This window comes from Grammomys surdaster, unplaced genomic scaffold (genome assembly GCF_004785775.1).
Source record: "Grammomys surdaster isolate TR1022 unplaced genomic scaffold, NIH_TR_1.0 125789, whole genome shotgun sequence".
Lineage (NCBI taxonomy): Eukaryota > Metazoa > Chordata > Mammalia > Rodentia > Muridae > Grammomys > Grammomys surdaster.
This window is the reverse complement of record NW_021620620.1, coordinates 1353639-1370921: the sequence shown is the minus strand read 5'-3', so window position 1 is coordinate 1370921 and position 17283 is coordinate 1353639. Positions and strand designations below refer to the sequence as shown.

Sequence of the window (17283 nt, the reverse complement as noted above, 5' to 3'; positions counted from 1 at the left end):
TCCAGACAACCAAATTACCCTATTAAAAAATGGGGTATAGAGCTTAACAAAGAATTTTCAACGGAAGAAACTCGAATGGCCGAGAAGCATCTAAAGAAATGTTCAGCATCCTTAGTCGTCAGGGAAATGCAAATCAAAACAACCCTGAGATTCCATCTCACACCAGTCAGAATGGCTAAGATTAAAAACTCAGGTGATAGTAGATGCTGGCGAGGGTGTGGAGAAAGAGGAACACTCCTCCATTGTTGGTGGGACTGCAAGATGGTGCAACCACTTTGGAAATCAGTCTGGCGGTTCCTCAGAAAATTGGACATAGCATTACCGGAGGATCCAGCTATACCACTCCTAGGCATATACCCAGAAGATGCTCGAACATATAACAAGGACATATGCTCAACTATGTTCATAGCAGCCTTATTTATAATAGCCAGGAGCTGGAAAGAACCCAGATGTCCTTCAACTGAGGAATGGATTCAAAAAATGTGGTATATTTACACAATGGAGTATTACTCAGCTATTAAAAACAATGAATTCGAGAGGTTCCTTGGTAAATGGATGGAACTAGAAATTATCATCCTGAGTGAGGTAAGCCAATCACAAAAGAAGACACATGGTATTCACTCACTGATTATTGGATATTAGCCTAGAACCTTGAAATGCCCAAGATGCAACTCACAGGCCACATGAAGCCCATAAAGAAGGAAGACCAAGTGAGGGTGATTCGGTCCTTCTTAGAAGGAGCAACAAAATACTCAAGGGAGCAAATATGGAGACAAAGTGAGGGACAGAAACTGAAGGAGGGGCCGTCTCAAGACCACCCCATCTGAGTATCTATCCCATGTGCAATCACCAAAGGTAGATGCTGATGTGGAAGACAGGAAGTGCATGCTGATAAGAGCCTGATATGGATATCTCCTCAGAGGCCTTCAAGAGTCAGACATATTCAGAGGCAGATGCTCACAACTAGCCATTGACTGATCATGGGGTTCTCAATGGAGGAGTTAGAGTGAAGACTGAAGGAGCTGAAAGGGTTTGTGGCACCATGAGGAGAGCAACAATACCAACCAACCACAGCTCCCAGGGTCTAAACCACCAGCCTGGGAGCACTTAGGGGGGGGATCCAGGGCTTCAGCTGAATATGTAAAAGTGGAGGGCCCTGCTGGGCATAGGTGGAAGAAGAGAACCTTGACCTCATGAAGGCTGGATGCCCCAGGGGGTGGGAATTTTGAGGGTGGGGAGGTGGGAGTGGGGGGGGTGTAGATAGAGGTTACATCCACAGAGAAGAAGGAGGAGGGGCGAGGGGATTGGAGGTTCCGAGGGGGGGGTGGGGGATGGGGTAAGGGGACAACATAGGAAAAAAAAAAAAACCAACCAATAAAAAAAAAAAAAAAAAAAAAAAAAAAAAAAAGAAGTTTTCCTAGCATCCTTTATTTCTTCAACTTAGTCTCAAGGCTAGTTATATATATTTTATAATTTTCTCTTATAGTTATACCATATTACCTGGCATCAAATTCTGTTCAAATAGTCATAAGTACATTACAATATTATAAGTAAAATTGCTTTTAGGGCTTGTGGATGCTGTATGTCAGAGGTTTGGTTATGACTCAGCGTTACAAATCCTCTGGTATCAATTGAGGACTCTACAAATCCTCTGGTATCAATGGTGGTACTCTTCTGGCTTATGAGCTCCTCTTAAGGATTCAAGATGATTGTACCACGTGTCAGAGTGTTGTGGCAGAGGTGGCTGAAAGGCTGATCTCATTTGGGGTTGATGGGTGGAGTACCCTTTGCCCTACCCAAGCATGGTGGTCTCAGTGTTGTACCACTTATATTGCATATGGAGTATTTAAGCGGTTTTCAAGTTGGACATTAATGAGGCTAATTCTGTCTTCCAAGAGAGTTTTGACAATGTCTGAGATATTTTTATTGTCACCCTGTGGGATGCTATTGGCATCTAGTTGATAAAGGTTAAAGATGCTGCAAAACATTTTATAAGCCACTGAATAATAAGCTCTCCATAAAAAAAAAGACAAAGAATTGTCTAGCCTGAAATACCAATGATGTCAAGGGCGAAGATCATTGTTGTCTACTGAGTATCTCAAGAGAACAAGGCAAAGGGTGCCTGACATTTCCTAGCCACACTTTCAAGACATAAAGTGTGATATTCAGACCATATCGAAAGGGAGAAGAATTTGAATATTTTGTTCTTGTTTTTTGTTTGCTTTGTTTTTGAGATAGTGTCTTACCATATAGCCCTGGCTATTCTAAAACTTATTATACTAGAATGCCCTTGAATTCATAGAGATCACGTGCTAAATTCTGCTTTTGATAGGATATAGAGAAATTACTTTACAGAAGAGCATGTGGGGAGTTTCAGTGGCACAGTAGTTATATTGTTGAAAAGTATGTGGAGTAACAGGTATTAGAATAAACTTTAAGAGATATAGTCTGCAAAAGGAACTGACATGGAAATCTGAATATGAGAGATGCCAGGAATAGGGATAACACAATGCCTTAAGAATGCAGGGAGACAAGCCATATCTGCTTAGGGGGTGAGGGAATAAGGTTTCCTCAAACAGGAAAAACAATTTAAGAAACAACAAATTAAACCTTTGAAGAAAGATAGTTCTCTGGAAATACATGGACAATGGAAACAATAGAAATAAATGCACTGATAGTCAAGAACTAGAAAGTAATGTCCACTTTCCTTAGTCCAACCTGCAACTTTATGAGTAACGTTTGTCAGAACCATTTACACCCACTGCATATTTTACCATAAAGATCATCTGGCTACAGAACTCTTGGAAATTTGTTGTCTGGTCATTTGTGAAAAAGCTTGGTGTGTTCTTTCAATTAATCTTCAATTTATTTGTTCATTCAATGGATATTTTAAAGTATGTGCTATGAGTCAGAAATCATGTCAGATATTTAGTTTGTAAGAGTAAAATAAAAACAAAAAAATCTACAATAAAAATATCCTACATAGTGTGAAAGTTGTATTTTCACAATACAGTGTTTCAGAATGTGAAGAAAATAGTCAGACTCTGTGCTTGAAAATATTGCAAACACTTATAATAAATGACCTAGAAAGGTTTTATTCATAGTATAACTCATCAGGTAAGACCAGCCAGATGAGAGAGAGCCAAGCATGGGATGTGAATCAGAGAGATAAGCTTTATCAGGGAAGAGAAGAAAGGCTGTACCCAGAGTTCTTTAATGGAAATGACCTTGGCTTAAGAGAGAACATGACAGGCAGCCAATGATACTGGCTGAGGTAGGTGTTAGAGGGACAAATGAAAGCATAGTGTTGGTTGAATTTGAAGAATAGATCTGGACTTAATGAGTCTTGGAGTCCTTGAAAAGGATTATCCCTATTTCACAAGAGATGTGAATTTTAAGGTAATAACAATAAAATAATTTCCATCTTGCAAAATAAAAGAAAGAAAACTCTAGAACTTGATGGAGATTAATAGATAAGAGTACTGGTAGGTCAAAGTTCTGGACAAGATATGATGCTACTATAAACCAATTGCTATGTTTTTCAAGCTTTATTGTGCTGGTGTATGACCTGGTTAAATCCAGGGACTGATTCAGTTGACATGGGATAGACTCAAGGTAAGATTCTGCCAGTTCCCACTGACAAAGGTCTATAGTAATGACAAAAGTTTTTTTTATAATGATCTGTTTTGTTGATGGATTAATTAATTATTAACTAATTGTGGTGCTGAGGATCGAACCCAGCACCTTGTGAATACCAGGTCTGTGCTCTTCTACTGAGTTGCATCTCCTACCTTAGATGTCATTTATTTAATTTGCTTTACCAATCCTTTTCCACTATTCAAAATATTAGTATTCAACACAAAATCATTTCACAGAGAAAACCTAGCTCAGAGACTTTGAATCAGTGTAAACGAGTTAGCACTGAAGGAGCCAGCCTTTTGTAGGGCTTCTGATATGGGGCATAACATGGGTTTGTTAAAAGCTAGAATTTGCAGGAGACATGATATCACAGATAATAATGAGGAAGTGCCCAGGGGGTGATGAAAAACATTAATTTCCTAATAAGATTTTATTAAGTGAATCAAAATGAAGAAGCAATAGTTTCTGTCTTAAAAGAGAGATTATCTATTTCTGAATAGATAGACATGAAATTTTAATGCATTGTGTAGAGCATTACCATAGCTCTATGTCAGAACATTATAGGCTTGACAGAGGGATGCTCATTCCTGAAGATGTGAGAAAGGATCATAAAGAGTGTTTAAAACATAAATAGGAATTAAAGAAGAAAGGGAAATGAAGGTAACCAGGGGGAGGAGATGCCCCAGAGTTTAGAGAGGGTGTTTCGGGAGACACCCTTTTCTTTTTTAAATATATAGAGATTCACAGAACAGGCTTACAGAATGTAACTTGTCAGAATTCCAAATTGTGAATAATGTGTACAGTATCATCAATTCTAATCAATATAAACTAATGAAACTTAGAAAGCTATTAGTATGGGTTTGAGCATAGCATAGACATGAGAGAAACAGACTCTAATGAGAGCTATAACTAAGAATATTTGAACCCAGGGAAAAGGTATAAACAGCAAAGTAACTTGCCAAAGATCACAGGTTCACAAGAGGAAGAAATGGGATTCTAGCCTGGCTTGTTCTACTTCACCATTACTAGAACATTTGGTTTATTTGAAGAGACAAAACCAATACACCTAAGACAATGAAGGAGAGATACAAAGCCAACCTCACAGCCATAAGCTAGATCACTGTGTAGTTTCAAAATGAAAATTGCTTTATTGTTTTTCTTGTGATTATAAAAGCAATGCTTCCTCTCTGTAGAACAATTCACAAATTATAGAACTGTATTGTGCTAGAGAGAATGTTCCTTGAAACCTTATTGCTCCAACAAAGCCAGATATAGCTACTTATAGTAGCCTTTGTGTTTAGGCAAATGTGTGTATTATCTCACAAACTGAAATGATAATAATGAGGAAATGAGCATTAGAAAAAGTTGAAACATGCTATGTTTAATATTATCACCACCCTCATGAAACTATTTGTAGGAAAAACTTCACTTACCTTCCTTGTGTGCTTGTCTTTTGAGACAGAGTCTTATTACGCAGCCTAGGATAGCCTTGAACTCATGACAATCTTTCTGCCTCAGCCTCCCATATGCTAGAATTAAAAGTGTATGCTGCCATTCATGGCTTTATGTTATTCTTGACCATTTAAGCAGGTTCACTCATTTTTTTCTAGACTTAGGGTTGTGTTAGTCATTTGTCTTGTTGCTGTGACAGTACTCTTGACAAAAGCAACTTAATGGAGATAGAGCTTATTTAGTCTCACAATTCAAGGTTGATAGATCATCTTGGTAGGAAACTTTGGGACAGCTGCTCACATTGCATCCACACCAAGAAGGCAGAACGACAAATGCTTCTGCTCAACTCAGTTTCTTCTTTTTTATTCAGTTCAAGACCCCAGCCCATGGAGTGGTGCTGGCCATGGTTAAAGTTGCTCTTCCTACCTTAATTAATCTGATCTGGATAATCCCTCATGGACATATCTAGAGGCCAACCTAAACGAAGATATCTCCTTATATAATTGCCCACGGGTTCCTCTCTCCTAGGCTTTTGTAAGATTCTGTCAAAGTGGTAATCAACAACAAGAACAAGTAATCTCTATTCACTTGATGCCATGTAGCTTTCAATAGTTAAAGTACCATCACTCAAGTATCCAGCCATGGGTTGTACTGTTACTTTGAGATTCCTTCCCCCTAATCATCCTTCCAAATGGTCACAGATATGTCAGATGATAAGTTGGTACCACTTGCCAGCACATGACTTTATCAGAATCTTTACACGAACACACAAGGCATTTAGATGTAATTATCTGTACCCGTTTTATAAATACAGATAAATGCATGTTAGTGTATAAGTACTACTAGGACACTAAAAATATAGACTACTTGTATTATCCTCAAGAACCCCAGCTACCTCTTGCATTTAATACTTTTCTTCTATGTCCAGCCTCAGGAAACTACAGATCTACTTTCATTACCTGTAATATTGCCTTGGTTAGACTGTCATATAAATAGAACCATGAAGTATGGAGTCTTTTGTGTCTGGCCTCATTCACATACTGTAATGCTTCTGAGCTTCATCTGCATTGATGCATGTGTCTGTAGCTTGCTGCTTTTTAGTTCTGAGATAGTATTTGGTTGCATAAATATACCATAATTTGTTTATCTATTCATTGGCTGACCAGTTTGGAGATTCTATGTTATTTTGATATTATGAAAAAAGCTTCTATGAAAATTCTCATATAGATATTTTTATGAGAATATTTTACATTTTCCTTATACAATGCCTAGAGGTGGATTTGCTGGGTTGTATGGTAAGTGTATGTTTATTTTGTAAAAAAGTACTATACTACCTTCTGGTTCAGCTGCATATTTTACATTCCATTTCTTCAATAGTACTTGGTAATTTCCATCTTGGATTTTAGGCTATTTTAGTGAGTTTTTGCATTTTTTCATGGTTCAAAAGGAGAACATACATATTTCTTGTATATATTCAGCTTTTAAATATGTTCTTTCTAAATATAAGCTCTTTAATTTTGAAAATTAAGTGTAAGTTTTCTTCAGATATAGCCACTGAGAGTCTTGTATTGACTATCTGCAAACTTAACACTGTCTTATAACTCTTCGGTGCTATGTCATATTTTTTTCTCCAGCTTTACATAGTGGGAACTTGGTAGTGTGTGACCTTCCTTGCATGTATCTTGAAGTATTTCCTTTTTGTTGAAATTTCTAGAGAAAAACAAAGAATAAACACTTCATAGTATAGGTAAAGGCCAAAACTTTCTGTACAAGGACTCCAAGAACACTGGAACTGACCCTAAGAATTGCCACGTGGGTTTGTGTGAAATATAAAAAAAAAACTGTACAGCAAAGGAAAAATGGGATCATCTTCCATCATGAGAGGATTGACTATGGAATAGTAGAAATCTTTGGCAGCTACCTTTTATACAGAGGGGTAATGGCTACAGTATATAAAGAACCACAAAATTGAATCTTCTAGTCAGTAAGTAGACTAATGAACTGAGCCTTTTAAAAAATGTTCAATACCCTTGACAATCAGGGAAATGAAAATTAAAACTGCTTCAGGATTCTGTTTCACTTCAATCAGAACATCAAGGAAACAGATGTCAACAAATGATGGCAAGGATGAGGGGTAAGAGGACCCTTCTTCTTCCCTGGTCTGAATGTGAACAAATGCAGCCATTGTGGAAACCAGTATAGGAGATTCTAAGATAAACAGGTAGGTAGATAGACAAATAGAAAGATGATAGATAGATAGATAGATAGATAGATAGATAGATAGATAGATAGATAGATTAGACTGACTGACCACATGACCAAGTGACACCACTCCTAGATATGCACTCAATGACCCTAAGTCCTATCAAAGAGATAGTTGGATATAATAGTGTTAGGTAGTTGTTCAAAATAGCTAGACAATAATTTAGACATCTATTAGTAGATGAGTCAACACAATTCAGGGTACTCAAGAGACAGCTCAGCCAGTAATGTGTTTGCTGCACAAACATGGAGACCTGAGTATGGATTCCCAGAACTCATTTAAAAAGCCATGTGTGGGAACACACATTTTTCACAGGACTAGGGAGTCAGGGGCAAGAAGATCCTTACTGGCTAGTTATATGTTTAGAGAGAGATTTTGGCTTCAAAAATATGGTAGAGAATAACTAAGGAAGAAATCTCATCCAATGCTGACATCTGGTATCCACATGCATACATGTGTGTGCACAGACATAAATAAAAAATAAGTGTATAAAAGAACATGTGGTAAATGATGAAATTTTATTCAACCATAAAGAAAAATGAAATCATGATAATTTAAAGAAAAATAAATGAAGCTGGAAATTCATGTTAAGTGAAATGATTTAAATTCAGAAAGAACTAGTATATTTTCTCCCATATAAGATTATATTTTAGATATAATATATATTTTACATATGCATGTATGTGTATATGTGATTTGTGTATATAATAATATACATGCACTGTATTCACAAGTGGGTATAAATATCAGAGCTAGGAAGGGAGGAAAACAGGGAGTCCTAGGGGAGGGAGAAATTTTACAAAAAGACTTTAGTGATGGTACCTTTTCTGGGGCCAGTTTGTTCATCCCAGTGAGCTCTCTGCTTCTTGGGCTTTGGAGTAACATAGGATAAAGCTCTGGTGTGCCTGTTGCCACCATCATGAGCCTGTTGTCCTGGCAATGGTGGTGTTTCCAGTTTTTCTCATCTTCCTCTTTGACATCACTGGATAACGTTTTGTTTCTCTTTTGTTGAAGGCTTGTCATGAAGTTTCTATATGTCATAGTTCTCCTCTTACTTCACTCTTATTTCTGATTCTGACAACTTTGTCCTCTGAACAGGAGCCAAGTTATGCTGGACCTGGCTTTAAGATAGTGTAACTTTCACCAAGTGCTCAATTCCTTGTGCAGATGACCTTGGTTCAGATAGAGTCTTTCATTTCTCCACTGTCAGAGTGAGTCACTGTCCTAAAGTATGTCTGGGAACTTAATGGGTTTACCTGCCCCTTTCTCAGTAGTAGTTTATTAACATGGTGCTGACTGACAGCTTCTGCAATTAAAGCCCTCCATACCTAGTCTTAGTGGCTCTCGCAGGCTAGAATCCCCCATATGAATCCTCCAATTAGACATTGCTTTAGGAATCTTGGCCAAAGACATTAACATTCTGCTCTCAGATGCTAGCACTCTGCTTCTCAGATGTTGTCTTGTTTCTAGGCACGTCTTCCCTGCATTTGGCTTTGCTTATGAGTTGTAATTGGCAATTGTTTGAGAAACTAGCTCACTGGTAAAGTGGCTGCTTAGCATGTGTGAGGCCTTTGATTCAATCTCCTGAACTCCTTTCCTAAAAAATGAAGGACTTGTAGTCAATTTTCTGAAATCATTGCTGGCTAAATGTCCAATTCAGGCTCACTCAAGATAATCAGTTCTTCTTCACCTTGTTCTCCATCCAAACCTATGATACTTTTAAGCATATACTGAGCCCATTTGTTTTCCAATAATAGTGGGCAATGGAATGAAAATAGTGGGCATATTATTTCAGGAATGCTCATCCAATGACATGATAAACCAATACACAGTTGCCATCATCACTGAATCCTGTCTCCATGATGCCATCTGTACTCTGCTGATGCTAGATAGGTTGATAAGGATAGAGTTCACTTGGGACCATAGCTCTGGGTAGTTCCATGGTTATAAAATGGGTTCCTAATTCTAGCTTTCTCTTGAGACCTTCCTATCAGGTGCAGTGGTAGCAGTTGACAAGTCATTGACATATTATGGTATTGGGTTTTATGAAACATAGGATTTGGGATTAAGTGAATAAAGTTTCATTCTTCCTTTCCCTCCCTTTCTACTTTCCTTCCCTGGGCTCCCCTCCCATCTCTGTTCTTTTCCTTCCTTACTACTTTTTTGCTCAGTCCCTGGAATGGGCAAGACTAGGAAACTGGTCCATGAGCTATAAAGTAGTCAGATTGCTTATAAAGTAGTCAGATTTTTATCGTCCCTCCCTATGAACAGAGAACGACCTCTGCAATGAAGTGATAAATCACAAAGTCCAATCTTCTAAAAGAATCTTGTTCAGTTTAGGGTCAATAGCCCTGCATTTACTAAGAGCAGGGCCACAAAGTTCTAAATTCACACATCTTACAACTTAGTGTTCATGCTGGTGTCCCAGCATGAAGAGCACCCCCAATTGACTCAGGAAATGCATTTTTCTGAGACCAGTGGCTTGTGAAATTTATTCTCCAATTGGCTGATCTCTGGAACGGTTGTTTGTCATAATCAGATTTTGAACCCATATATCTCCTTCCAAGCAATGATGGTCATAACCCCTTGTTCCATCCCTGTTTCTGGTCTGGGTAGCACAGATCTCCGCAGTGAATAAAAACACGGTTCTTATCAACTAGCAGCAGTACTCGTTTTGTTTAACAGTGCTAGAAATTAGTTTTTTGGGCACTGATCTTGACAGGTCAGCTGTCAAAAGTGGGTGTCTATGGCCATCAATCCACTGATCCCATAAACAAAATCCTGTCTACAAAATACAGTCAATGTACTTAAGCGCAAATGAAATGGTCTGGAGCTATGTGACTAAGAGTCAGGACTTCTTCAAGTAAAAGGCTTTTCTGACTTTCCATTTATCAAGTCTATCAGCCTCATTTGGCTTTTACTGACTGAGATGCTCTCCTTGCATTCTGATCAGGGAGCACCATATATACCCTTAGGGTAGAGGTGGGGCATACTTCCCTCCTATGCTGACTGGCCGAAAGCTTGGGGGGTATTCTTTTAAACTTCATTGGATTCTCTCATTGGAACTCTCTTGATCTCGTTTTGTAGATAGAGTATTCTGAGGCATTGCCTTTCTCAAAAATCTCCAATTCTGGTCTTAAGATTTAGGCAAGAACACATAGCTTTGTGGAATAGTCTCAGCTGCAGGCCCTGGGCTCTGGCCTCATCTGAGAGAATAATATGCCTTCTTGCCCAATGCAAAGGATCTGGAATCCTGGAACATGGTTGCACTTTGATGTGTTTGAAAGACAGAATTTGTGTTTCACTTTGAAGTAGTTCTTCTTTCTTTGCAGGCTATAGGATGCCTAAAGGCCAAAGAGAGAAAGTTGATATTGAAAGAAAAGAAAACAACAACCACAATAACAAAAAACCCTTTAAGTCCCGAGCACTTTAAGAATCAAAGAACCATCCTTTTCTTATGATGTCCAATTGATTTAAATGTTCTTCCATTAGATTTGACTGAATATTAGCAAAAATGTTTGATGTCATCCCACTTTCTTAATAGAGAAAGATTTCCTGTTTTCATGAATCTGGGCTTCACCTGTGGGTACTTCTCTGTCTTCAGAGCCACCAAGATCCACCAGATCACTCTAGCTTGGAGCCTTAGGGCGTGAGACAGTGGTCAATTATGCTTCCTTTGGGAGATGAGGGACCCTGCCCCATAGTTATTTGCAGACAGAATATAGACTTATTTGGTTATTTGTTTTAGAAGAGTCTTAACTTAATGACATAAGACTCTAGACACACTTCTGGCTTTCAGTTTTCAGCCAGAGAAAAACCATTGATAGCAATTTGTGTAATCATTATGCTAGTTATTGTTTATTTAAAACTCCATTTTCCTCCCTGTTAAAGTAGTAAAAATCCTATTAAAGAAGATGAGCAATAAGCAGGTAATAATGGCTGTTTGCTATTACTCCGCCTATATGCAATACATATACATACATGTTTTAACATACGTTGTTTCATTTTTATTGATACTTTTTCTTTACATATAATTCATGTTATATAGTACAAGTGGTTTGTATATTATTTGTGATTCTTAATTAAGCTGTTTTATGATAGGTTATTTCAAAATTATTTTATTCCTTTACCAACCTCTCAAGTTGGCAGGCAGGAAATATAAATACATTCTATTTTACAAATAAGAAAATAGAATCTGACTGAATATGCTCAACAAATATTTATTGGCAACCTTTTGTGTCTCAAATGCTCAGAGCTCATCCGGGTAATGGCAAGACCAGCTACAATACATGGCTCATTCATAATATCTTCTGCTACCCACACCTTCAGGTCCCCATCTTCTCCAAATCTTTGCCAGTTACAGCAGCCTGTTATGGAGAGGAGACCACAGTGGTGTCAGAGACAAGACTGAACCAAATTGTGGGGATGAGCAAGGCTAGCTTTTGTGTATGATCCCAGAGAGTAGAACAGGCAATCAGGTCCTATAGCTTCCCTAGAGATTTATCTTGAGTATAAGGCTCTGGAGACCATGTGTAGTGTGACTTTGCATAAATCCTGGAGGCCATGAGATACATTAATTATCTATGATGAATGTAACATATCAATGTATGTTAATGCTTGATATGTTTGTATCCTAACATCAGGGGAAGATGGGAGCTGAGAATGATCAATGAGACATCTACTGCTTTTCTGTTATTCTAAAACCATTCTAAAGTGAAAGTATTTTTAAAAAACAAGTTAGTTTATCAGACCCAGAAAAAGACAAAGAACATCCTGGGCAGAAAGAAATATAAGGTTTAGGAGGTACATTATGAGCATGGGAAGGCTAGGATTCCTGGGGTTGGGATATACATGGCTATCTAAACTGACTGGGCTGGAAGTCAGAGTGGACTTGCGGTTGGGAAAGCAGATCTTTTAGGTCAGACTTAGGAATATTTGGAGCTACTCTGTAGGAAATGAGGTATAATTAGAAAATGATCATTTACATACTTTGTGTTTTGACTTACTTGTTTTGAAAAATTTAAAGACATATTTTATGTATGTAAGGATTTTACCTGTTTGTTTGTTTATGCACAGTATACATGCTTCGTGCCCATGAAAGGTGGAAAAGGAAATTGGATCTGCTGAAAGTGGAGTTAAGGATGGTTGTGACTACCTTGAGGGTGTTGAAAATCCAGGTTTCTTGCAAGAGCAATAAGAGGTCTTAACCACTAAGGCATCTCTCCAGGCATGGTTAACTTATTTGAAAGATATCTTCCAACACACAGAGGATGGATTAAAGGAAAGTTGATAGTACTGAGACTAATAAGGAAACTGTTGAAATGGTTTTAGGCAGAGTAGTGTTGCCTGGAGCTTAGTAGTGGGTAGAAACAAAGCATACCTGGATAGGTATTAAAAGACAGAGCTCTTGTATTGCAAGCAAGCTAAAACCTAAGCAAGCAAGGGTTTTATTTCATGCTCCCTTTTTACCTTTACTCTCAATTCTTGTGCCCAAATATAATCCCAATACAGATACAGCCTGGATGATGAAGGCTAGGCAAAGCACTGTACTAGGTGCTCATTCAAGACGGTATCAAAATGTTAAGATTCCTTTTCCCTATGCCAAGGATGCTTGGCAGCAGCTGTAGAAATCCAATCATAACATAAGATAGAATATTCAGTTGAAACATTCTTATGTCAGGTTTGCCTTCATCATAATGATGAATGCCTTTACTATTCTGATGGTAAAGGACACCTCCAAATACTACCCACACTCAGAAGTAGGGACCACAAGTCAGGGATCAGTAGTTCCGTGTCAGCTAAACAGTTATGGGATTCAGATGGAGAAGCAGATGTACATAGCCAAAATGCAACCTATTCTTGGCCCTTAAATCCATTCTATATTATACAAAGGGAACAGGGGACTAAACCCTTGACTGGGTGTTTCCTTTTGTCTCTGATAAGCATTTTATTTTATTTTAAAGATTGTATTTACTTTTCTTTGATGTATTCAAGTGTTTTGTCTACATGTGTGTAAATGTATCACATGCATTTAGTACTTGTGAGGCCTGGTAAGGACATTGGATCTCCTGTAACTGGATTTATAGGCAGTTATGAGCTGTCTTGAGGGTTCTGGGAACTGGATCTAGGTTCTCTGCAAGAGCAGCAAGTGCTCTTAACTGCTAAGCCATGTCTTCAGCCCTGGCCTTAATTTTTAATCAGCTTCATGAATCCAGAATCTGGGTGTTATTTCTTGGAACCACATTGGGGAATGGCCACATTGTTTTTTCTTGTTTCAGTTCTCAGAGAATGATACCATTAACAACATCCTGGATGTCTTTGATTAGAATTCTAGGGAATCTCAATTTGCTTTCACTCCAGTGTGCTACAAATTAGTTAGTAGTAGTGTGGGCTCTTTAGACTATGTCATCATGCTTTACATTAAATTATTTAGTCTCTACTGGCAAACATCCTATTATTTAAGATGGAGTGTATATTAGTAGATATTGGGTCCAAAGTGATAGTAAGAAATGCCAGGCTTCTTTTAGGCTGGATATGAGATTCTATAATCTCGTTCTGATGGTTTTGTATTTGGTATTAGAGTTATAATATCTCTCAGGTGGAGTGTTTTCTCAACTTCCAGGACAGTAGCTTCTTTGGACTGAGTGTCAGAAATCCAGGGAGTGCTGGGCGAGTAGATGTATCCTAAGTGCAGCTTTGACAGCTCTTTTAGGACCCCATGGTACATGTCCAGATGAATAAACTTGGGGTTAAATAGGTATCTTGAGTTTCTTCCCTAATGGAGAGTGTGCATTGCATAGAGCTGTTTTATGCATTAGCCCCTTGCTATATAAATGGTGGTCAATGGAGCAACAGCAGCAGCAGTGCTTGGGAGCTTGTTAGACATGAATAATCTCATCAGAAACTACATGGAAAAGCCATGTGACTTCCACATATCTGTAGTTTGAGAACTACCAGCTTAATTAATACCAGTGATTCCCAGTCCTGACTGAATGATAGAATCAACTGGAGAACTAACATATCCATATATTGTCTACTACCAGCCATTAAATCAGAATCTCCACGGATGGAGCAAGATGTGTTCAAAAAAAGTCCCCCCAGAAGAGCCCAATATGCAGCTCTACTAGTACGTCAAGATGCATTAATATTCCCTATAACCAGACCTCAAGGTTTTTATTTAGTTGGCTCAGAAAGGAGCTATTGTCTCTATATATTGAATCTCTTCAATTAATAATTGGGAATTATTGACATCACAAGGGTCTGATTATTATTACTGAGACCATGTAGCACTGCAGGAAGAAACAGTGACTCGAACACCTTTGTCATCGATATTGTTCCAAAGCCAGAGTCCTCTTCATATTCTTAGAATATGCATCAGAGATACAACAGACTATTAGATATAGCCTCAGGCCTCATAAAGATTTTGGCAGATACCAAGCACATGCACTTGGCTACTAACTTCTACCTACATATCATTAAAAGTTATAGAGCTCGTACTACAGCAAAAATACGCAGAGAAAATTTAGCCCTGGGTATCATAGGCCCCAGGATGCTTGGCAAGCTATATGTTTGTGGTATTGTTAATTGAATTATTATTCTCAGTTTAACTCATTGTGGTGTCATTGGATAGAAAGTTAAAGGAACAGTTAGGGAAGAGGACACATTTTGGGGGAATGCCGTGGCATTGTTTTCATGGAGGACAGAATAAAATTAGATATAAACATTCATTCCAGAGGCCAAATACTACCAATTGACTTTGTTTTAGGGATTTTGAAGCTCTAGGGCTTCAGATGAGACAACAGGAGAAGGAAACTCTGTGCTTGATGTATTTCTTTCCTTTTTATGGTTTTGAGATCCCTCTGGGTCTCTAAGAAGTCCAGCTGTTGCTGTCTACCTGTCTGATTTAAGAACCCGGTTTGGGAAGAGCCCCTAAGGTGTTTACAAGTCTTCCATCCTGTACTCTTCTGTTTTTCCTCCACAGCTGGCGACCTGGGACTCGGAGAAAGGCTTGAATGGCAGTCTGCAGGAGAGGCCCATGGGCAGCCGCCTCCAAGGACTGACTCTCAAAGTGGTGACTGTCTTGGTAGGATCATGGGGATGTCCTGGGAACTTTGTTCTCCAGGTCTCTAAGTCAGAGGCTACTCTATGGTTAATGCAGTCTTGAGGAGGGCATATTAAAGTCTCTTTGGTTAATGCAGGGTTAAGAAGGGGATGTTGAGGATCCACTTGATCCAGGAGTCTTGTCATTCATATAATGATATGGTTAATCTAATGTAGAGTGAGATGGAAGAGTCTCCCCAAGAAATTCCAAATTCTGGAATTTCCAGGGTATGCTGTAGAAAAACCACTCATGTTGCTGGGGTCCCAAGAAATTTTAGAAATGTGGTCTGGGTCTTGACCTCATGCTACTCCTTAGGAGAGCAGTGTGGGTAGCCAGGCTCCCCAGAAAGATGGTCAGGGGAAGACGTTTTCCTGGTGTACAACACTGCTGAGGGCAAAAATGATAATAAATTTGCAATGAATAAATGTTCATTAGGTATACTTTTTCTACATAGATTTTCTAGAATCATAGACATACAATTGTCAGACACATATTTCCTTTTAATTTACTTTTTTCTTTTAGAAAACCTTTTTCTCATTTTTTTGGGTAGGCCAATCATAACTCAACTCTTTGCTTCCCACAAAGAAACTCACAAACCTTCTCATGTAGCATGTTTGCATTCCCTACGTATATACCATGAGTGAGCCTTGCATTCTGTTTCTTTTAACTACAGTAACTCCATTAGATGCACCCCCTGGGACTCTTTTCCCTCAACACCTTATGTTCAGTTTTACACAAGAAGAAATAGTAGGGATGAATGGCAGAAATGTTTTATAGATGGTCACCTACCTCCCAGAACATAGCATATAGTCTGCAGGTATGAACTCTGCATGGTTTTGGATTCATGATCTGAGGGTTTAATCCTTTCCTATCCTTTGACTTATGGTGTAGTTTTGACCTGTTAATGGGCACTTATTTTCTAGTACAACCTGATAGATGAAATGATGTCTTCTTTCCTTCTAATACCACATAGGTTTATGACCATGCATTATTCTACATAAAAAGAGTTACAATTCTTCTGTGGCTCCCCTAGAATAATGGTATATACTAAGGACAGAGTCCTATGTCAGTATGAGTTCTATAGAAGAAGGAAAGGATATACACCATTTTACTGTGGGGTCTGAGGGTTAGGATAGAGGCTAGGAAGATATACACAGGACAATTAAATCTCCACTGCCCCATGCTGACCTGTTGACTGGAACATTGCTCCTGTGCACTGTACCTTGACTGTCCACAAAGTGCATTTAGAAAAGGGCAGAGGAGTTCAGCCTTTGGGTAGAAATTGGATAAATACCAATATTTCACTATTGTTGCTGTTGGTATCATTACTGTCTATGCTGGAGATGGAACCTAGGGTCTTGCATTTGGTATACCTTTGCTTTTCCACTGAGCTATGCCCCCAGCTCTAATACTAACATTCAAATGTTATAGTTCATCAGATTGGTCTCTGTACCAATATCTTGGGAATATATGTCAGTGAACCTGTTGGGTTGAAGAATGTTTATTCTGTTTTCTGCAGGAAGAGCCTTTTGTGATGGTAGCTGAGAATATCCTTGGACAGCCCAAGCGTTACAAAGGGTTCTCCATAGATGTGCTGGATGCACTGGCTAAGGCTCTAGGATTCAAATATGAGATATACCAGGCCCCTGATGGCAGGTATGGTCACCAGCTCCATAATACCTCCTGGAACGGGATGATTGGGGAGCTCATTAGCAAGGTAAGTTTTGGGATCAGGGTCAAAAATCATTCCACTGTCTCTAAGAGATACCTGAATTTGGCTCATTACATGTTTTGAGTCCTTGGGACTACACTGAGGCATCCCTTTCCT

The 17283-nt window shown here is 38.6% G+C and overlaps 1 protein-coding gene across 1 annotated transcript in view; it reads left to right on the top strand.

The window, feature by feature from the left end:
* Nucleotides 1-17283, top strand: part of Grid1 (glutamate ionotropic receptor delta type subunit 1) — a 719003-nt gene that overhangs the window by 582202 nt on the left and 119518 nt on the right. Inside the window, exons 9-10 of the mRNA XM_028789133.1 lie at nucleotides 15336-15437; nucleotides 16975-17172. Of these exons, the coding sequence (XP_028644966.1) occupies nucleotides 15336-15437; nucleotides 16975-17172 (300 nt within the window). The remainder of the gene's footprint in view (nucleotides 1-15335; nucleotides 15438-16974; nucleotides 17173-17283) is intronic.